Source organism: Melanerpes formicivorus, unplaced genomic scaffold (assembly GCF_026170545.1).
Source record: "Melanerpes formicivorus ecotype bairdi unplaced genomic scaffold, bMelFor1.0.p_v2 SCAF_4, whole genome shotgun sequence".
In the NCBI taxonomy this organism is placed as follows: domain Eukaryota; kingdom Metazoa; phylum Chordata; class Aves; order Piciformes; family Picidae; genus Melanerpes; species Melanerpes formicivorus.
This window is the reverse complement of record NW_027142356.1, coordinates 8,168,478-8,191,281: the sequence shown is the minus strand read 5'-3', so window position 1 is coordinate 8,191,281 and position 22,804 is coordinate 8,168,478. Positions and strand designations below refer to the sequence as shown.

The 22,804-nt window shown below is 43.1% G+C and overlaps 1 protein-coding gene across 3 annotated transcripts in view; it reads right to left on the bottom strand.

The window, feature by feature from the left end:
- NPNT (nephronectin) overlaps positions 1 to 20,470 on the bottom strand; it is a 57,532-nt gene extending 37,062 nt beyond the window's left edge. For 2 of the 3 annotated variants that reach the window (XM_068136870.1, XM_068136872.1), the window contains exons 1-4: positions 20,299 to 20,470; positions 18,729 to 18,829; positions 9,701 to 9,751; positions 1,620 to 1,712 (exon numbers count right to left, since the gene is read on the bottom strand). In XM_068136870.1, coding sequence (XP_067992971.1) covers positions 1,620 to 1,712; positions 9,701 to 9,751; positions 18,729 to 18,829; positions 20,299 to 20,369 — 316 coding nt within the window. In that variant the 5' untranslated portion in view covers positions 20,370 to 20,470. The remainder of the gene's footprint in view (positions 1 to 1,619; positions 1,713 to 9,700; positions 9,752 to 18,728; positions 18,830 to 20,298) is intronic. The other variant, XM_068136871.1, reaches the window with a different exon arrangement.
- Between the last annotated feature and the right edge of the window lie 2,334 nt (positions 20,471 to 22,804).

Genomic DNA, 22,804 nt, shown 5'->3' with positions numbered 1-22,804 from the left:
CAGTGGATCCAGAGGAGGGCCACGAAGATGACCAGAGGGCTGGAGCACCTCTCCTACTAGGTTAGGCTGAGAGAGCTGAGGTTGTCTAGCCTGGAGACCTAAAAATGACCTTCCAGTACCTGGAGGGGGCCTGCAAGAAGGCTGGAGAGGGACTGTTTACAAAGGCCTGCAATGATAGGACAAGGGGCAGTGGTTTGAAATTAGAGAAGAGTAGATTTAGATCAGATGTTAGGAACAAGTTCTTTACCATGAGGGTGGTGGAACACTGGAATTGCCCAGGGAGGTAGCTGAGGCTCCATTTCATGAGACATTCAACAAGGCTCTGAGCAACCAGATGTACGGGAGATGTCCCTGCTCACTGCAGGGGAGTGGGGCTAGATGACTTTTGGTGGTCCCTTCCAACCCAAACCATTCTATTATAGAATAAATGAAGCTTAAAACAAAACTGAAAAATATAATGCTCATTTCCACACCAGTGCAGGAAAGATTAGTAAATCTGAAAACAAATACATATCTATTTAAAAAGAAAATAGCTCACTCTAAAATCAACATGTCAAAAGAAGTCTGGCAAACTTCATGGTACATTTCTGAACAACAACAACAACATACTTCTAAGTGTCACACTTTTCTACCCTACTTCCTCATCACTCTCAGAAAACCTACAAACTTTTCACATAGGCTGGAAAATAGAAGAGTCTTATTGAGATATTAGTAATAATAATAAACAACCAGGTTGGAAGAGACCTTCAAGATCATCATGGCCAACCCATCAACCAATCCAACCCACCTAAACAATTAACCCATGGCATCAAGCACCCTGTCAAGTCTCCTCCTGAACACCTCCAATGATGGTAACTCCACCACCTCCTTGGGCAGCCCATTCCAATGGGCAATCACTCTCTCTGTATAGAACTTCTTCCTAACATCCAGCCTAAACCTCCCCTGGCACAGCCTGAGACTGTGTCCTCTTGTTCTGGTACTGGCTGCCTGGGAGAAGAGACCAACATCCACCTGTCTACAACTTCCCTTCAGGTAGATGTCTTCCTGAACATGTCTTGAGCATCAAAATCTGATAAATCACATGTTATAATTGGTTTATACTCTATGATTTTATACCATTATGTGTTTTTGAGATAATTTTTGGGAAAAACCCCAATGAAAGTACTGATAGTTCATTAAGAGAATACTAAATGTTTCCAGCTCTCCGGGACGTGTTACAATGTATTGCTCCCTAGCTACTTCAGGATTAGAAACAAAACCAAGAGTGGATGAATGAAAATTGGTTTAGCAAGTATTATTTCACTATCCAAACTTGAATATTGTGACTTTATGAGACAGCATGCTTGGCCACAGCATCTAAATAATTTGATTCAGATCCAGGAGAGCATGTAAATACACACGTCCCATTCATCTCACTGTCCTCATCTGAATGAAAGCAAAGTTCCCCTGTGTTACCTCACTGCAGATGGCATTCTCTCTACCAGGGTCAGTCTCAATAACAGAATAGCACAGCAATAACCAACCTGGGATAGGATTTAATCCCCCTATAAATGCAAATGACACACAGAGCATTTGTGGGAGGAGAGGAAAATTCTGTTCATTGGACTTCACTTCCTTACCTTGGTTGCAAGTTTTTCCAGTGTATCCTGGGTGGCACTTACACTTGTTTGGCCCAATGCATTCACCATGTTTGCATCCTGGCTGGCATATAGCTGCAAAGAGAGGAATACTCCTTATTCTTACACTTCAGTTATACTTGGCAATGCTTTATTTTAAAACAAATGGCAAGGACCCAACCAACAGCAGCATTTACATTAGCCCCTTCAGCACCATTACATGCTTCAGTTGCCACTGTTCAAACACCAGGTGCACTTGCAAAAATCACCACCACTCCATTACGTGTGGGAGGAGTGAGGTACTTGCTAGTGCTCCATTTTGTACAACACTACATCCTGCTGTTTCTGGCATACTGAACCCTTTTGATACCTAATCAGCAAGTAGGCAATAGTCTTCACTTGCTCTATGTATGCATGTCCTATCATGTCATTAAATTGGGTAAACCTGGAGTACACCCTAGCTATACAGAAAATGTGTACATCAATGGCATTGGAGACATCTACACAGAGAGAGTGATTGCCCCTCGGAATAGGCTGCCCAGGGAGGTGGTGGAGTCACCATCATTGGAGGTGTTCAGGAGGAGACTTGATAGAGTGCTTGGTTGCATGGTTTAGTTGATTAGGTGGTGTTGGATGATAGGTTGGACATGATGATCTTGAAGGTCTCTTCCGGTCTGGTCTGGTCTATTCTATTCTATTCTATCCACACAAACCTATAGCTCAGTCACTGGTTAAGTAGTAGCAGAGATTCAGTATTTCTCTATGACTATAAGGCAACCCTCTTTACTCCCTTATTAAGCTGTGTTTTCCCTGAATCTCTCCCTTTTAGGTGTCTGGATTCTGGTATGGGAATTATTTTCTTTTCTGGTTTTGGTTTTTTTTTTGGTCAGGGTGTTTTTGTTTGTGTGTGGTTTTTTAGTTGGTTGGCTGGCTGGCTGTCATTTTATGGATTTGTTTTGCTGATTGTTTGTGTTGTGTGTTCTTTTTTTCCTTTTGGTGATAAAAAAGGACTGGGTAGCAGTAACCCAGAGTGTAACATGCTGTTTTATCAATGCACACATCCAAGTCACTTCTACTCAGCACATTTCAAGCATTTATTACCCAACCTGCTGTACAGATAGAGTCTCTATTCTGCTTCCAGAGTCAAGTTTGTCAGGTGATTTCTTATTTCACAAATGGAGTAGAAATACAGAACTCCAAGAAAAAATAGTTAGGAAGCCAATTTTTGGCATCTCTCTCAATATCACACAGATAAAATTGGTAAATAACAATTTCAAAACTTCAATAATAAAACAAGCATTGCTTTCGAAGGCATAAAAATAATTTATGCACAAATCTATTTCTATTGATGTAGGATTAGCCAACAGGAATACTACCAGGGTACAAGGAATCCTCTATAACTCTGGAAACCATTTTTTCAGATGAAAATCTTAAATAACACTTCCAAATCTATTTTACTAGAAATGTCCATTCTGTGATATACTATTTCAACCTACTGGAGAACTCAGGTACTTACTATGGTCTAACATTTTATCACTGGGTAACAAAATGCAGATGCAAAATTCTGGTGAGCTTACTGTTTAAGATGGATACAAATTAGACTGAAATCAGAGGTGGTGTAACTTTAATACTGTAATCAAGTTTTACCATTTACCCCAGCTTTAAGTTCATTTTCCAAACTAACAGTGACGTTTTCAATTTGCAAAGTGACTAACTAGATCCAGCTGCAGTATTAATCGGTGTAACAACAGACTTTATCACAAAACTAGATGTATGAAGGATGCAGTTTAAGAGAAATTTCTCAGAAGACACTCAAAAATATGGCTTGTGTTCCAGCCAAGATGGACAAGAGGGCTGAATTAAACAAAATAAAGGAGAAGGAACCTCAACGATCATCTAGTTCCAACCCCCTTGCCATGGGTAGGGACACCCCACACTAGATCAGGCTGGCCAGAGCCACATCCAGCCCAGCCTTAAAAAACTCAAGGGACAAGCCTTCCACCACTTCCCTGGACAATCTGTTCCAGTGTCTCACCACCCTCATGGTGAAGAGCTCCTTCCTAACATCCAATCTGAATCTACCCATTTCTATTTTTGTTCCATTCCCCCTAGTCCTATCCTGACACTCTAAAAAGTCCCTCACCAGCTTTCTTGTAGGCCCCCTTCAGATACTGGAAGGCCACAATTAGGTCTCCTTGGAGCCTTCTCTTCTCCAGACTGAATAGCCCCAACTCTCTCAGTCTGTCCTCATAGGAAAGGAGTTCTAGCCCTCTGATCATCCTCATGGCCCTTCTCTGGACACGTTCCAGGACATCCACATCCGTCTTTTAATAGGGGCTCCAGAACTGGATGCAGTACTCGAGGTGGGGTCTCAGCAGAGTAAAGGGGGAGAATCATCTCCCTTGACCTGCTGGCTATGCTTCTCTTGATGCAGCCCAGGATGTGAATTGCTTTCTGGGCTGCAAGTGCACACTGCTGGCTCATGCTGAGCTTCCCATCCACTAGCATACAAATGTATTTCTGGTGTTCTAAATCTTTTCCATGAGATTCAAGGCATCCAGAAACAGCAACTTCAACAAAAGCTCCACACAGTACTAGCTGTTAATGTAGAAGGACTTTGCTCCAGTTCTAGGACTGCATTTGTCCTTTATTATCGAGGTATTTTTATTTAAACATTATATATGGGGCCAGTGACATCCCTGAGAACTTGATACCTTGTTATAAATCTACAGCACTGCTCTTGACAGATCTTCCTAACATGATGGTGCAGCCTGGTTTGGAAAACTGTCTCACAAAATATTTTAAAAGGCAACAGAGAGGGATGTTTCTAGTTAATGCAAGAATTTGTTTCTCAATAAACACTGTCCAGAAACAAAGAAATGGGATTCAGATTGTTAAAAAATCTCTTAATTAAAATGCAAAGGGGCTGCTTAGACTACTGAAAGGCATATTTCAAAAAGCATATGCTTAGAATATATTCTGTGCACTTTGGCTAAGTATTACGAACACAAAAGAAAAATGCTTTGCAGAAAGCTTATCAACATCTGCAGCTCAGCCAGCACCACAGGTAGATCCCACAGCACTTCCCATCGGGAATCAAGCCTCTCACCAGGTACTTTGTATACTGCCCCATGAACCTGAATGGGGCTTTGCATGCTGTTCAGGATTTAAGAAGCAGATGGCATTCAGCCAAGTCTGCACATGCTGGGGTTCCACCAGCAACATCTGTACACTCTTCCCACTCCACCAGTCACCAGACCCTGAGAGGTGGGTTGGCTCAGGCTCTGCCATCTGCAGCCTCTCCAAATACTCCCTTCCCCAAGGGAGGAGCTGCTCCTATACAGCAGCAGAGATACACTTACTGACTCCACTGAACATAGTCAACAATGAGATCCAGGTATAAAAATAAGCTTGAGCCTGACTTTCAGCATTTGTTTATTAGCAAGCTGTGATTTCAGCTTTGTGGTATGAGCCTAGGCATACACCATCTATGCCTATGCAACTGGCTTTTTTTTTTCTTTGAATTTTCCACTCTATTCATTTTCTTGCAAAATTCCAGATAGAACAGATTACACTATTTCAGTTGCTCTGCTCACACACACAGAACTCATCCTGTTTGCCTTTTTGAACACCATTAGACTCATAAGTACTGAGGAAGAAAAGGTCTCCCCCAACCAATATTCTTTACATCTTGACAACTGAAAAAACTCCCCCACAGTCAACCACAGCAACCAACAGAACATAATTTCCTTCCAATTAACTCACATTTACCATGACTGAAACAAGCCAGGTCCATGGACTTCAGCCTGCTATGTAACACTCACTTCCCTACTCGGCAAGAAGCAAATGTAGACAGCGTAGAGTTACAGCAGGCTGAGAGAGTTGCTCTCTTCCACGCTTAGGGCAACGAAGTCCAACAGATAAGAGTCAGGAAAGCTTGCCAAAAAGAAGCAAAAACTTTTATCTCATTATAACAATAGTTGTTTTAAGCACAAGTTAAGAATACACTTGTATAGACAAGTGCCACTAAATCCAACTTTGCTAATTTATTGTTGAATCGACATCAACAAAGGCCTACCGCTTCTCCAAGGTTTCCTCTCTGAAAGCCTATAACCTGGCACTCCCATCAGGCAGCAGTGTGGACTGAGGCAGACAGAAACAAATCCTAATCACAGTTATTTTCATCTTTACCTACTTACTTATCTAGGCCACAGAATAAATTACAACTAAACTTCCAATTTAACTTTGTTGCCCAATTCATTCAAGAGATCTCTGCAAATAAATTCTGGTCTCATGATTATTCAGTTTGATTGTTTTACATTCTTGGGGACGGTGCCAGATGTGGAGGCTTGCCCTCTCTCAGTTCCCACCAACTGCAATGGAGTCAAGGAGGTATCCTAAAGCCCTTTATCTGGCCATAAACCTAAGAGGGTACCTATTTTAAAGGTAGACAAAACTACCTCTTCCTCTAAAATAAGTTGGTGACTGTGACATTTTAAGTCTTGCTTAAACATCAGGAAAAGTTAAACTTCCTGTAAAAATAACTCAAAGAACTGACACATGAATTAATGGATTTGGTTTAGGGTTGGGATTTTTTTTCAAGTGTGGGAGAGAGGGAGAAGGAATTTCTGGTCCAATGCACATGCTGCTAGCATGTGTTATGATTTTGTAAAAGCCAGAAGCCACCAATCTTCCCAGCCACTACCAGATGCTGGAGCTGTCTAAACACAACTCAATCATTCTTAGTTATTATGCTTTAATTGTGTAAATACAATACATGAAAAACACATTAAATAAATTAATTTTGGTGGGTTTGGTGGGATTTTTTGTTGTTTTTTTATCTGTATTTTCTCCCTGCAGAACTGCTTTGGAGGTCCTCCTCAGGTTCTGTCAGTTGCTCTGCACTAAGCTTCCCACCTTCTGAGGGCATGGGTGACTACAGCATGCTGTCCCCTCTATTCCTTCTCATCTAGAATTAACAGTAAAGACCTATTCCTTAATTACCAAACACTGTTTTGTGAGGTCACTCCCAATCAGATGGTTCTATTGCCTGGTTTCTACCTGCCTAACTCCCCTTCCTCATTTGTGGTCAACAATGGAAATACCTGAGCTTTCTCAGTGGAGTATGTCTGCCAACTTAACTCTTTTCTGGCTTTCCAACACTCCTAGCCATATCTTTCATCTCAACAGCCTTAAGTATAATTCTGTGCCATTGAAGTCTTCAAATTGCTCTTTCTGCATCCCTCCACTCAAATCTACCCCAAGATGCCAGACAGCACCCATCCAACCTGTCCATGAACTTCTATTTTTCTTCTGAAATCTGAAATTATGTGTTAAGAATACCTGTATCTGAAATAAACTATGCTGAGCATCTACTTAAATGGCCTTGCTTCTGCCCTCTCCTCTCAAGTAGCATACAGACTCTTCATTTCTTCTGACTCTAAATCTCAGCTCCTCAATACTGGTTTCCCAACCACAGAAAGTAATTTGTGGCTCAACCCAGAGATGATTACATACTATTCAGCTGCACAAACCTTTATTGCAGCCTCTCACACTGCTGAATGCAAAACAGACTTCCAATCTGGGATTGAGTTGCCCCAGCACCAACTTGATAATAATACTTGGCACACTGGTGAAAGCAGCTGTCCTCTAGGCTTCCTCCTTCACCTGAAACTAGTCCTTTTTTCCTGTGGTGCTAACAGACCACAACCTCAAGGTCTAGACTTTTCCTTCTCAGAGCCAACTACAGCTCATGTCTGTCTCCTTCTGTGTATTTTTGCAATTCTTTGCAAATTACGCAATTGCATAAACACACAGTCAAGAAAATAAATCTGCCTTGTTCACGGTAATTTGGATCTAGGATCCCAAACCTATGGGCTAAGTTGTGGAACAGATTGCTGCAGCTCTTTCAGAGTTTTTTTGTTTAACTATGTACAAATGCAGGAGAACACAAAGGTTAAGCCACCACAGTTATCAGTAGGTGTAGAAATAGAATAAACCAGGTTGGAAGAGACCTTCAAGATCATCACGTCCAACCTATCATCCAACACCACCTAATCAACTAAACCATGCAACCAAGCACCCTGTCAAGTCTCCCCCTGAACACCTCCAGTGACGGTGACTCCACCATCTCCCTGGGCAGCCCATTCCAATGGGCAATCACTCTCTCTGTATAGAATGTCTTCCTAACATCCAGGCTAAACCTCCCCTGGTGCAGTTTGAGACTGTCCTCCTGTTCTGGTGCTGATTACCTGGGAGAAGAGACCAACTCCCACCTCTCTATAACCTCCCTTCAGGCAGTTGTAGAGAGCAACAAGGTCTCCCCTAAGCCTCCTCTTCTTCAGGCTAAGCAACCCCAGCTCCCTCAGCCTCTCCTGATAGGACTTGTGTTCCAAACCCCTCACCAGCTTTGTTGCCTTTCTCTGCACACATTCCAGCCCAACTCACACTACAGAATTACTTCTGGGAAAAAACAAAACAAAACACAACACAAAAAAAACCAACCAACCACACTGTGCTTCCCAAATAGCAATAGCAGGCACAACAAACATCTCTTGCAGAGCTTAATAAACCTGAGGCAGATAATTTTATATGTAAAACATTCCTTTCCTCTACTTTTTGAAAGATGATAAATATCCTTGACCAACTTCTGTAACTAGAGACTGATAATATCATTAGACAAAATAGTAGTATCTAATGCCTGACTATTTTGTTACAAATTACTTGCACTTACTCATAACATTCCTGATAACAAGTGTGGTCAGATGCATGTTTAGACTTCATAGAATGGCTTAGGTTGGAAGGGACCTTAGAGATAATCTACTCCAACCTCCCTGCCATGGGCAGGGATGCCTCTCAACTAGACTGGGCTGCACAAGAGATCATCCAACTTGACCTTGAGCACCTCAAGGGAGGAGTTTCAATAAATAAACAGCTCCTAATTTTCAATGCACAACTGCTACATTTTCCTAGGTAATTCAGTTACTCAGTTTGCACACAGGATTCTGCAAACAGCACATGAAGAGACAAACTGCAACCAGTGTGGGCTGTTCACTGCAGGGAATTCTCCACTTGGCTGTGACTGCTGCCAAATGCATTTCTAAACTGCACAGACAAATCCAGACCCTGGGTTCACAAATGCCTTGTGATTCAGAACAGCACTTAAAAGCATGCATAACTTAAGCATGGATAACACCAAAATCACTAGGATTTAATGAAGTCACTGAGAGTTAATCCAATGCTTCTGCATCAAATACTCTTTTTAAATAATCAGTGAACATTTGATCAAACATAATGCAAAATTAGAAAAGCAAGACCAGCTTCATGCTTTGTCTGTTTTCCTGTTTGCTTTTCAAGTGACTCATGGTAACTGCTTAAAGAGTGGGGCCTCTATGATCTCAAATGCCTGTTTGTTCCCTGAATCTTTCTGTGTGTCTGCTCAATTCCTGCAGGTAGAAGCAGGCTAGCATGAGTGTCCCTCTGTGTGGTGGCAGAAAACTGGGCCCTATTGCTCTTTTGTTCATAAGAATACAACACCCACTGCCTACCCACAGCAGACTGCAGCCCTGGGTACTAATGTACCTAGTGCTGATTTCCTTTTGCTCTAACATGCCCCGCTGTACACTGATACAGAGCAGTTTCCCTGTGGTGGGAATGACAACCTGTAGTGGAGGTGCAAAGTAGACAGTGGGCTGCAATAAGTGCTTCAGCCATCCCAAAGTGACCTCCCACTGCAAATGACTCACTCCTGTGAAAGCAAATTAGGCCTCCTACGTCTGACAGCTTGTAAATGTGAGGCTGGGAGAATAAACAATTTGCAAGAAGGGAAAAAATACTGCCTGGGGCTTGAGGGTAAATAAAGAAAAAATAAAATAGTGAGAAAAGCTCAGAAAATAAATATCTTGTTGGATAGATGACGAGGACAAAACAGCCCTGTTAGTTTCCTTCCCCCTTCAACTTCCCCAAATGAAAGCTTGAAAGAAAGAAAGAAAAAAAAGCACATCTGCATCATGATAGTTTTCATGTAAAGTTATGACTTAGTCATAACCTTGCCAAAATTATTGCAAGAAATATGTTCAGCTAACCTTTGGGCTGGCACCTTAGGCTGGCTATTCTCTGCCTTAAGACGTAGAAAGCTGCAAAACAAATAGCCAAAAAAAAGACATTCCAGCTTTTTTAATTTTTACCTTTTTGGGGTTTTTTTTCTCCTGTAAAGAGGATAGACTTGGTTGGGGTCTTTATCAACTTATATTCTGGTATACATTTAAAAATGGAAATAGGAAATACCTTAGAGCAGTGTTTCATTATGAGATTTAACAAAGATTCTGATAGACAAGAGTAATTAAATATAATGATGTGATGCTATTCTTATTCAGTCAGCTAAGGACCCAGACTTTGTCATGTTTCACACGGTACAACAGTTGTGAAAAATCTCCTATTTCACAGTTTAGGTTCAATGTTTCCATCAACAGACCATAAATGCTTTTCTTAAAGAGACAGTATCCTTGCATTTAAATATAAGCATGTATTTTTAGTGCTGCATCTCCACAGGGCAAACATAAGGGGTTAGTATCTGGATGATAATTTGAGAGAAATTAAAATTGCACCATTTATAAGTATGTGAATGTCTGCAAGCAATAAAGACACTGGCATATAAATTTCCTGGTCATTTTTATAATGTTTACATTTTCCATGTAATCTGCATTAAAACTAATCCTTTGAGACCTTTTTAGCTCTTACTACCGTATGAACCAAGATATACTACAAAAGTTAAATAAGGTGGAAACACAGATTTATGTCTCAGGCTTATTTTAAATCCATTTATTGGATAATAAAATTAATGTTAGAAGCATAGCTTGTTAGGCTACACAGCCTTATTATAAAAGGCTGCAACTTAAGCAACAGCAGGTCTTTGTATTTTAAGTAGTATGTGACCAACACCTCAGGGCTTGATGCGACTGCAACTTATATTGGTTTAAATTACTCTTATCCGGAAAATCCCTTAGGATTTGTTACAGTAGAGAGAGGCTCCCCAGGTGTTGCTGGGCTTTAAGGGAATCTCCAAATACAAATAAACTACAGTTGTAAACGGTCCAATCATGTTCCTGTTGAGATTTCCTTGGGGAAAAACGGACTGCAAAGCTACTGTTTTGTGTGTGAAGTGCAGGAGGGATGCAGCGGGGAAGTCGCAAAGGATACTGTATCTTTAACATAGTGAAGTCATCATGTCTTTAAAAGCCTACAGCTCCTAAACTGAAAAAGAACTGAATAAAAATAGCAAAACCTCATTATTTATTTATTTTTTGCATAGTAGTATGAAAGCAGTATTGCAATTCTGTATTAAATGTGTTTCCTTTAAAAAGTACTAGGGATGCACAAAAATACTGTTGGTAAGAAGCAGATGTACTACATATCACTATTAATTAAAGACTGCCAAAGCAAAGGCACACTGTATACCTGCAACCACATTTTCAGCAACTAAATTTAATGACTTTAAGGAGGTTTCTGCTAGTAAATCAGCCTCCTGGAAGCCAATATTTTCATGGCTTGTTATTGACAAAACCAGTGGTTTATTTTTGTGCATCTTGGGCTATACAGAATTGCCATTGTCACGGAAAGCATTGCTGTGTGCAAGAAACAGAAGTCCTAAGCAGCTCATGGCCTCTCCTCCCATTGATGCATGAGATTATTTATATTGGTAAACTCCCACCAACATCATTGTTGGTTATACAAAGTCTCCCAGGCATCAACGAGCGCACGGCCGCCCCCTCCCCCCTTCCCCTTGCATCTCTGTAAATAGATTGCACAGGACAGATACACAGCCTTTAAGCTCATTAGGACAGGAGCAACATACAGACACTGTAAGTTTATTCACAACTCTAAGAAGGCAGCAGCATGCACAGTTCCCAGCAAAGCAGTTGGTTTTATGCCTGCATCTGCTGTATCAGCTTGTACAAGGTCTCCCCTTTTTCTTGCCGGTCCTCTTAAGAGCCTCCTGAAATATTTATGCTTCCTGCTAGGTTTGACTAAATCTAAATGCTAACCTGACATCCTTCAATGAACATTTTTTAATGATGTAGTGCTAAGGGGAGGTGTAAACTGATGGCTTGTCTTGCACTTTCATTAATGTGCTACTTTACTGCATATATTCTCATTTGCTCCATCCCTAGGCTTTCAAGCCAATTGTCATGGTTTTACAATAAGGTGGTGGGAAACTACTTTGCTGACTTAGTCTTGTTTTGCTCCCTACATAGCACACTCAAACCTCAGCACAGGGAGCTGCAACAGATGGATGCTCTTAAATAGCACATTCATCTTCATAACCCCTTCTCAAGACATATGATAGAGGCTTTGTAATCATTTAAGGAGAATTAAACATTGAAGTAAGTGATGAAATAACATCACTTCTAAAATCCATGTTCAGTGGCACTTTATTCCTGTTAAACATCTTCAGTTAGTTGAATTCTTTGCCCTCTAGGCAAAATCTAGTATCCTCTAGTATCCTCTGCTGACTTCAACAGTCCTGCAGACTCCTGCCAACATCTGACTGTAGATCTGCATCTGTTTACAGAAGCTACAGATCCAACCTTCTATTTTGTACATATGTGAACACTTCAAAATGAGACATTTTTTGCTATCACCTCTAGCAAAGGAGTTGTCCAAACTGTAACCCAGAATGAAAATTCAAGCTGGTTTATATTGCTTTTCCTAAGAAAAATCTTGCTTAACACTTAAAATCTATGTTAAAGCAGCATCTCTTTCTACAGCTCTTGGCTGTTAAAATTTTGAAGCAAAAGGCAGGCTTAGTGCACCTTGACTACACATAACTAGCATTCAAACCAATTACAGACATGCAGCCAAGTACAAAGCAGGTGTATTTCGTTCACAAAAGACACACGTGTGGCAACCATTTTTATAGCTTCTAAAAGAGCTACAGAGATATTTGTAAGCCAGCAAAAAGCAAGGCAGATAGACCATTACCTCTAAGAATAACTTTCAGGGAACCAAGATGGATTAGTGGCAAAAGCACCCACAACAAACTGTTTATCTGATAATCCCTAGCACAGTCTGTTGGAAACTGAAGGGCAGCCCTTTCATAGTGAGGAATAGAATGTATCACACTACTCCTCACAGATGCCTTTCCATTAAATGAGTACATCACTTATCCACAGTTTAGTTTTCTGAGAGGACAACCAAGTTCCAGAGCTCAGGATGTGAGTACATATTCACAGCTGATTTCTGCACACCAGATTATCAGTGAGGGTCGGTCAGCAGCAGTTCCAGAGACCTTGCTGCTGCTTGGCCCACCTCTAGCCTAGCAAAGGACAACAAGGTCCATATTATCCTTCCCTTGAGAAACACTCAGGAAGACAGCCATCCCTGCAAAATACTGTCACAGATATCTTATTAGGGGGATGAGATGACAGGTTTCAGCAAGTCTCCTAGACTACAGTGACTAGAATACAAGAATATCCATTTTTGTATCTGTTTCTATTGTGCAATTGACACTCCTCATACAGCTCAAAGAGCTGAGCTCCAGCCCTACAACTGCTGGAAACTGTCTTTCAAACCATGAAAATTTATGCTGAATAACATTTTTTACAAATAAAAACTTCCTAAAGCCCTTTTTTTCCCCACTGGCACACAGAAAAGTGGGTTTATGTAAGATGTGTGCAACGATGCACCCCAACTTGGTTTTCACCTGTATGCCTTAAAAACCCACTGAATGGGTTTTGGCTTAGGACAACACACTCCGTACCACAGTGTTGCAGTTGCCTTACGATGCAAGAGGAGTAATTAATTGAAAGTGTACTGTTGGTATCTGCCCACATCAAAATCACTCTACACAGAAGTCAAAAACCCCTACTGTGACAGAAGAAATCTAGAAGAAACTCTGTGCTCTCTACTTTTGCTCTGAGGTATCATTTTGCTGTGTGCACAACAGAAACATATATGTGCAAGACAAGAGCCCTACTTTTCACACACATCTTATTAAGCACTTTATCAGCATACTCTTTTTTCACAGACAGGCTTTCATGTGATTACTCTCAGAGCTATTACTCACACTACTGCTTATTAAGATGCAAGTAAATACTGCAGGCTGGGCAATAACATGGGATTTTTGGACTGATTTCAACTGGGACACTTAACATCTAACTTTAAAGCACTGATGCTGTGAGTCCATCAGTGTAAAGGGTCAGAATGAACTATGGGTCACATGAACTAAGAGATGCCCCTTCAACATTTCCGTTGCTTCCAAATTAGAATCATAGAATCATTAATGTTGGAAAAGACCTCAAAGATCATCAACTCCAACCTGTCACTCAACACCTCCTGACTAACTAAACCATGGCTCCAATTGCCTCATCCAATCCCTTTTTGAACACCTCCAGGGATGGGGACTCCACCACCTCCCTGGGCAGCACATTCCAATGGCTAATAACTCTCTTGCTGGGAAGAACTTTCTCCTCACCTCCAGCCTGAACCTCCCCTGGCACAGCCTGAGACTGTGTCCTCTTGTTCTGGTGCTGGTTGCCTGGGAGAAGAGACCAACCCCTACCTGGCTACAACCTCCCTTCAAGTAGTTGCAGAGAGGAACATCCAGAACATATAAAGTTATCAGCAACAAATAATTTCTGTCCTTCCCCTCCCTCAGAAACAGAACAGCTACTGGTGAATGTGATTTTGCAGTTGAATTAGCTTTCCCACACACCAGGTTTAACCAATTATCATGGTTTATATACAGCAGAGAAAAAGCTCAGAAAAGCTACTTAGCTATGTTAGTGATAGAATATATCCACAGCTCTAATCTAGATCAGGCCACTAAACGTGTGGCCTATTATTTATCTCAAAGCTCTTGACTATTTCAGTTGGAGGGACATCTCCTAAGTGCACTGCCTGGAAGGACATTTAGGAAGGCAACTTCATGTCACTGAAACGAGAATACTTCTACTAGCTGAGATGTTACAGCTGACACTGACAAGCTTTGGAAGCAAGTTTGCAGACAGATCAGACCTACACGCACTTCCTTACATGTACAAGTCCTGATTGGTTTAATTTATTAATAGAAGACCGGGGATGTTTTAAAAGAAGAGTGTAAATTAAAGGAGGGGCCTGACTTCAACTTCTTCCTACATATTTACAAAGTGAAAACAACAGCTGAGTTATGCTGACTTGCGTTACTAAGCAGCAGTAAGCTCCATCACATTCCGTGTGCACTCCTCTGTCAGTCAAAGGGACATAAAAGGCATTACTCCACAGAGTAATTCTTCACAAAGGCAAGGTTAGCTAACACAGTTCAGTTTCCATTTGCAACTGCATGGAGGGATTTTGGATAGAAGATCAGGAGCACTGGCTTACCAAGGCTTAATGGTTACCACTTGTCAGCCATGCCACGCTCCAACCCTGTTAGAGCTGACATATACAAGCTTGAATCTCTGTCATAATTAAACCATTACCTTAAATCATACAGTTGGTTTAAATCAACACTTTTTTTTCCTCAACAGCCATGGACAGAAGGCACTCCCACATGTATCTGGTGAAGCAGATCAGCTGGAAAGCAGAAAATGTATCCAGCTACACTAGCAATCACTTGCCCAAGGCTCATCATGGCTCAGAGGTCTCCTCAAACTGGGACAACCCCCTGATGTACTGGATACAATCTCACTACTCGCTGGCTCCAATATGGCTCTTACCTTACATTTGTTGTCAGAAAGATAAATTCAGAGGTAATTAGGGCCTACACAGTAAGTTATGACTGAGTAAGCAGGTGAGAGTCCAAAGGTGCTGTAGCACTTGCAGGCATACCAAGGATGGCTCAGCTAGCTTGGGAAAAGCAGTTCCAGCTCACTAATAAAGAGCTTAGCATTATTGCCTGAATATTTACAGCTTTGGGGTTTTTTTTCACTCATTTGTACACAGGGTCTCACTAGTAATTTTTAAGCCTTGACTCTGCACATGTTTTCATTGTGCAAATGCAATTTATACTAGAGATAGGAAAGAAAAAGTACATCTAGTAAAGAAAGTCTGACGTGTATTTATGCCCCTCCTTGGGGGGACAGGACTAAGAGGTTTGCCTCTCTCCATAGAGAAAACAGGAGAAAAAATTGTGCACTTTTGGGAAATTTTTCAGTGATACCCCTTGGTAGAGTAAAAAACACTCAAGTATTCCTTTGAGGCCTGGAATGCTGCCTTCTGTGCCAGGTTAATCCTTCATACTGAACATCACATTCCCAAGGTAGAGAGTTGACTACAGACTTTCTGTTTGGCTGCAAGCACTAGCAAGATTCACTTTCATTTAGTGTAATCTCCCACTCTGTGATATGACTGGAATTTTCACCACCCACAAATGGGGCAGATTTCCTTGCTTTACTTTGCTAAGAGTTTGGCTGCCATATGAAAATTAGAAAGAGGTTCTAAGTTTTTAATAAGGTCTTCACCCAAATATCTGAGCCTCTTCTGAACCAGCAAGTCAAAACCCATCAACACCCAATGTGTCAACAGAAGAGGGAAACCCCACCCCCCGCATTTAGACACCTAACTGATAATTGAATTCTTTTGGACATTTGGACTAAACTACTGGAGATGACCACATAAGATCCACCTCTGCGCTTCTTAGAAATGAGCATGGAGAATAAATGCGTGATGATGGACTAAAATGCAATGGAAGGTGGTGGGAACTCATCTAACTTTAGCTTTAAAAAAAGAGCATTTACTTGGGGGGTGCTGGTGGACGAGAAGCTCAACAGGAGCTCTCAGTGTGCACTTGCAGCCCAGAAAGCCAATCAGATCCTGGGCTGCATCAAGAGAAGTGTGGCCAGCAGGTCAAGGGAGGTGATTCTCCCCCTCTACTCAGCTCTGCTGAGACGCCACCTACAGTACTGTGTCCAGTTCTGGAGCCCCTATTACAAGAGGGATATGGACATGCTGGAAGGTGTCCAGAGAAGGGCCACGAGGATGAGCAGAGGGCTGGAGCACCTCTCCTATGAGGACAGACTGAAGGAGTTGGGGCTGGTCAGTCTGGAGAAGGCTCCGAGGTGACCTAATTGTGGCCTTCCAGTATCTGAAGGTGGCCTACAGGAAGGCTGGGGAAGGACTTCTCAGGATCTCAGGTAGTGATAGGACTAGGGGGAATGGAATGAAGCTGGAGGTGGGGAGATTCAGGCTGGACGTGAGGAGGAAGTTCTTCACCATCAGAGTGGTGAAGCCCTGGAATGGGTTGTCCAGGGAGGTGGTTGAGGCCCTGGAGGTGTTTAAGCCCAGGCTGGAAGAGGCTGTGGCCAGCCTGATCTAGTGTGGGGTGTCCCTGCCTATGGCAGGGGGGTTGGAACTAGATGATCCTTGTGGTCCCTTCCAAGCCTGACTGATTCTATGATACTATGATATCTGAAAACTTGGCACCACAAAATTCAAAGAGTAAAAAATAAAAGGTACTTTGTGTACTAGCACTTTTTGTCATTTTCAACTTCCAGTTATGAATCTTTGATGGCTATTCCTGTCTCCCAAGATCATAAAAATACAAGATCATAAAAATAAAATCCCAAATGAGACTTGGTAAGAGGGAGATATTAACCTGCACCTAAACATGAGCTGCTGTTTATGGTCACAATGCATAAAACAGCTTGCCTGTGAAAAGTGTCACAGTGGGATCCTTTTAGCTTCGGTAGGGTTCTGTTGCTTGGTTATTGGGGTTTGGTTTTGGTTTGGCTTTGATTTGGTTGTTGAGGGGGTTTTATGTTTTGTTTTCTTCTTGTTGCATTGTTTTTAACAATATGAATTATTAATACTTTCCAGTTAAGCCTCTGTGGCTTTCAACATTTTGATTTCAAACAAAACTACATTATGAGAGAGGGACACACTTTCTGTCATCTCTGGAGTAGCCTCAATCAACCTACTTCACGTTCTCCTTTCTTCTCTATAAACATTCATGCCAAGGAAAGGACTGCTTTATACCAGTTGGGAGTCCTAAACACCAAAATGATTCATGCTATGACTTGAGAGCGATCAACCTGAGAACTCTGCATCAAAAAGGGATGTTAGGTTCCAGCAGTACTTTACACAGCTTTTCAATCAGCCATCTTATGAACCTATTCATCATTGTGGGCTTTAAACACATTTGGGAAGGAAGAAGCCAGTCTTGCTGTTTACAGATTTGAACAAAACCTTTGCTGAGAGCCTACTGTTGCAATGCCAATGCTGTATTTCTATCTCTTGCCTAATATTTACCGCTTACAGCCACTGCCCTGCAAACTAAGCAACCTGAAGTATTTAATACCTGTTTTACTTTAAAAATGGCTTGGTAGAAAAAAGACCTAATGTGCAGACATTTGTATCTAAGTAAGAAAAATAAATGAGGACCAGTATTTATAGGTTTTTTCCTGAAAAAGCTTATGGGATCTCACTCATACATGCACTGTTAAACACATGAGAGAGTGTTCCCTTTATCAACAGCTGCAATTTTAACAAGCTGAGGTCTCTGTGACACTCCTAACAACTTTAACTTCTATACAGTGCCAGCTGCCACCACAGAATACCTTTTGAAGATGCAGTTAATGATGAAGACTTATCTGCTTGGTTATCCTGCAATTATATCAAAGATTCTAGAAAGATGTGAGAATCTCAGAGATGTTTCTCTTCACGTGTGACCCAGTAAAAGGATGCTGTCAGGCAGATTTATTCCTTTACTTTGAGGTTACTGAAAGAATGTTTGAACTTCATATTAACTGGAACATTTCCATCAACTTTCGAAGTGAAATATCAATCATTTGGGCCTCCTTCTTGGGTGCATAAATTCTCACCTTGCAGTGTTTGTAACGTGACACAGCAGCGTTACATCAGGCTCTTAGACCAGGGCATGAAAGAAAACAGAAATCAAACAAAAATTTCCAAATTTTGATTACCCTAAAATTTACCTTATTGATTTACTTTAATTTTTTGTACACTTAATAATAGAATTGCAATGGGACAGCATCCTTCTAAGTAGGTCAGACTCACCCGTGCAAAAGCCCTAAGCCCTGCAGTTCAAGAGTGTGTGTAAACACGTGAAAGACGTGACTAGGTGTGTACAAGCCTTTTCTACAAGTGACTAGAAGCCCCAGCAGCAATAATACTCACGTTGGCACTGTCCCCAGGACAATCGGGCCCAGCCCCAGCAGCAGTCAATTCGACTTCCAAACCGGCACAGTCCTGCAGAAGAGACTATTTGCCTGGGCCACCTGAACAAGAGAGTTCCAAAAAGTCTGGTGAAACACTGTGGGACTAGCTAAAATTATTTTAGGTCAAGAAAAACAAATGACAAAAGACCATCAAAAACCTCCCCTGCATAGAAACATATACTAGGGAAAGGAAAAAAAAAAAGGACAAGCAAGCAGTAACTACTCTAAGCTGAGACTATATTCCTATCATTGCTACTCCATTTAGTTCAGAAAAATATAAATGGGTTAAAAAAAGAAAAGTAATTAGCATAACTTTGTAAAGCCTGAAAAAACTGACATGCCTTGCAATATGCTCACTGCTGCCACTTCCAGGCTGCTATTGAATAACTTCTTGGAAACTAAGTCTGAAACATACATTTATGAGGTTGAATAAAGCACTGTCATAAAGTTGCAGCATTGGTTTATTTCACAATATAAGGCCAAAATTTCTCAGTGAAACGTTAAGGGGGGGGGGGGGGGGGGGGGGGGGGAATAAACCAAAAGGCTTCCAAAACTGTTAAACGAAAATTAAGTATCAAAGGTGAGCTGTAGCCCTTCTTTGGTCCAAAGATGCCACAGTCTCAAGCAGTCACAAAGTATTGACCTAAATATTTACAGTCATTTAATAACCAGCTGAAATCATGTAAACGCTGCATTTGAGCAAAGCAATCCTAAAAAGCAGTCCTTGGCTGATGCCGGCTGACCTCCAGGCACACAGGACTGCTGCGGCGGGCAGCTGGCCCCGTGCAGCATCCGTAAAGTTCTCCAGCCGGCCGCTCCCTACACCTGACACGGCTCGGCACAACCCATGAGGCACAGGCTCTCCGAGCATTTATTTCCACCCCGCTTCATGTTAAAACTTGAGTTGCAGCCTCCGCCGTATTCTATTTCAAGTGCCTCGAGGCGTCAATAAACTAATTGTATTTTTGCAGCACGCCAGGAGTTTTGTTTTTAATTCCTGCAGGACGCAACCCTGCCACAGCAATAAACTTTTTATCCTCACGCCCAGTTTTAGGATGCCGAGCACCGCGCGGCACTCCCCTTGCGTGGGACAACGGCGGTGGACGGGGCGAGCGACCCCGCGTCGGGACACTCCGGGAGCCGCCCCGGGTGACACCGCCCCGCGCCTCACCGCCCCGCGCCTCACACCTGCCGCTGCTCGCCAGGCCCCTCGGCCAGCCAGCCACCTAGCAGTGCCCTCAGGCACCTCTCCGCGACTGGGGACCGCCGAAAGCTCCGGGGAACCGAGAAGCAGCCCCAGGGGCCGGGAACGAGACCCCCGCCGCCATTTCGCGCCCCGGTAGTCTGGTGGCAGTTCAGAGCCCACGGGCCGTTACAGCCGCCGCCAAAGCCCCCAGCCCAGAGAACAGCTCGGGCTCGCTCGGCTCTCCCCGTGGGAACTCTGACCTGTCCGAGGAAACACCAGCTTCCGTGCCCGGCCGGTCCCCGACCACCGTCCCTCCGCTTACCCCGCGGAAGCTGGCACCTACCCTCTGTCAAACTCCCCGGCCACCCCGAGGGATAGGCAGGACGCCAGGAGCAGCCGCAGGGAGAGCTCCATGACCGGCGGGGTGGGCGGCGGTTGCAAAAGCGCTCCCCACCGCCGCGCTGCAGGGCGGACTATGGGGCACCGGGGGCCCGGCTGCCTCCGTTGCCGGCTGCTCTGCGACGGCGCCGGAGCAGTGGCGAGCTCCGCTCTGTGCCCGCCCGCTCGCCTCGCGGCCGGGCGGAGGAGGCGCGGCACGGGGAGCAGCGGAGCCGCCCGCCCCCGGCAGAGGCGCCCGCGGTCGCGCCGCGCGCCTCCCCCTTGAAGGGCACCTGGCGGCCCGCGGCGCAGCCCACGCCGGCACAGTCCTGCCCCTCAGTGTGTGCCAGCCCTGCCGGGACAGCCGGTGAAGGACCTACTGGGAACGGGACCCCAGCGCTTTCCAGAGGGGCCAAGCGAGGCAAAACCCGCCCTCTGGAAACGCTAGGAAGGGGGAGAGCTTTGTTCCCATGCGCTTTGCTGGCTTGAACTTCGCGAGGCCACCGCTCCTCTCTGCGAGCACAAGCCACACCTGAAGCAAAGAGCAGTAAGATTTGCCCTTCTTTCGCCAACTGAACATACCCCACAATAAAGTGTGCTAAAGGATTACAAGGTGAATAGTGCTCAAGCAGTAGTAACAGGTCTCAGACGATGACACGTATGACATCAGATGTCCTAGTCCTTGACCAGAAGAGGAAAGTGACAAGTATTACCCACGCAGCACCTGAGGGCATCTTAGTACCACAAACCAACAGAAACAACTGCATCTGTACTCTGCATTTACATGCTAAAATACAGCAGCTACTTTTGTTTTGCTTCATTGACCTATAACTCTCCACACTTATTGAGGGACACTTAATAACAGCCTGTGGCCGATTTAGGGTCAAAGCTGTTCTGATTACAGACAGATGGGGCCACCAACTGGGACCAGGTTGGAGCATTGGTTTTGATTTGTGCCTAAATCAAGGCTAAAGCTCAGCAACTGCTCTTACAAGGGTCTGGCTGCAGCTTAGGAGCAGAAAACAAGCTTGTGCTGTAACACAGAGCCAAGCCTTTTGGGGAAGAATGTGGATGTCAAATACAATTTCAGGCTTTATATTTGAACTGAGAGCCCTGTACAGAGTATTTTTCACCTTCCAAATGCTTCACTGATAATTCAAGAAACACTACACGAAGGTAACTACTGTTTGCACAAGATACAAATTCTCCAACTGAGCTCTGGAAAATTACACCCTTCCCCAGTATGGTTTTACCTTTTTCTGATCAAGTTAACAACAGACCACCTTCTCCAATACTCCTGTTTCTTCTTTTTGTGATCTTTTCTAGGCAGCATGTTCCCCATGCTAAGCTTTCTGTCCATACTCTCAACCCAGCTCTTTCTAAACACAGAGTGAAAAAGAAGCTCTAAAAGCTACAAGGTAATCATTCTGCAAGGTGCTCCTTATATATGCTGAGATAACAAGCAAGCCCCCTTAGAGGACTCATCAATATAAAAACTGCACTGAGGACTGAACTCAGTTCCCTTCCTTCACATGAGAAGCTGACAGCCAGACAGTGAAGACAATGACACAGTGGCATCTGGGTCAGATTAGATTCTTGCTGAACTGTAGAGCCGATTTCCTGCTCTTGACTGATTGTCACTTTTTAAAATATTTTTTTTCCACTTGGATATGTGATGTGGCATAACAGCCCCTGTGGAATGAATTCACTGTCAAGATCCTGGATCCAGTGTGCAAATCCTATTTGTGATAACCACAGGGATTTTTTCCTGATAATAGCATCTGCCTGCATCTCTCCACCTTGTAGGAAAAAAGCATCCACAACTTACACCACAGCCAAGTCTAGGAGAGGTGCCAAAAAGGAACATTTGAACTTCACTGTGAATTAAGGTTTAGGGCAACCTGACACTTTCCCTCAGATGTCCAAAGGGACATGTCATAAAAGCAATTCCTTTCATGGAATGCTGCATAATTGTACTTACATACACCGCAACTGCAAAGCGCGCGCTACTCCTTTAAGCATGTATCCTCACAAATGATAGTAAGATCATTTAATCTCTCCAGAATGCCTCAGTATTTTGGTTTTCCTCAGCAGCCTCTTTGGCATTCTTGTGTGTTATTGTGCTGGTCAGATATGGTGCCTGCTCCAATTAAGACTGTCTGCTCTTGGTTAACTTCTGCTTCCAAACAAATTGTTTAGGAGTATCAGCCTCAAAATGTCAACCAGCCACTGAAAGATCACATAATTGCACTTCCACACCTATCAGTGGGGCTGAACATCTAGTCATTTATAAATTAATTTCTTTTGCCCATGCTTTATCAGTCCATGCTTTATCAGTGCCAGTTGAGTTTTCTTAATGAGGTGGTTTCTCACATCCAGGACACTAGGAGGATTACATAGTGAGCTGGCAAAGAACCAAATCTATTGACAAGTTATAGGTGTATAAAGCTGTCTTCTACACCCCACTGCTG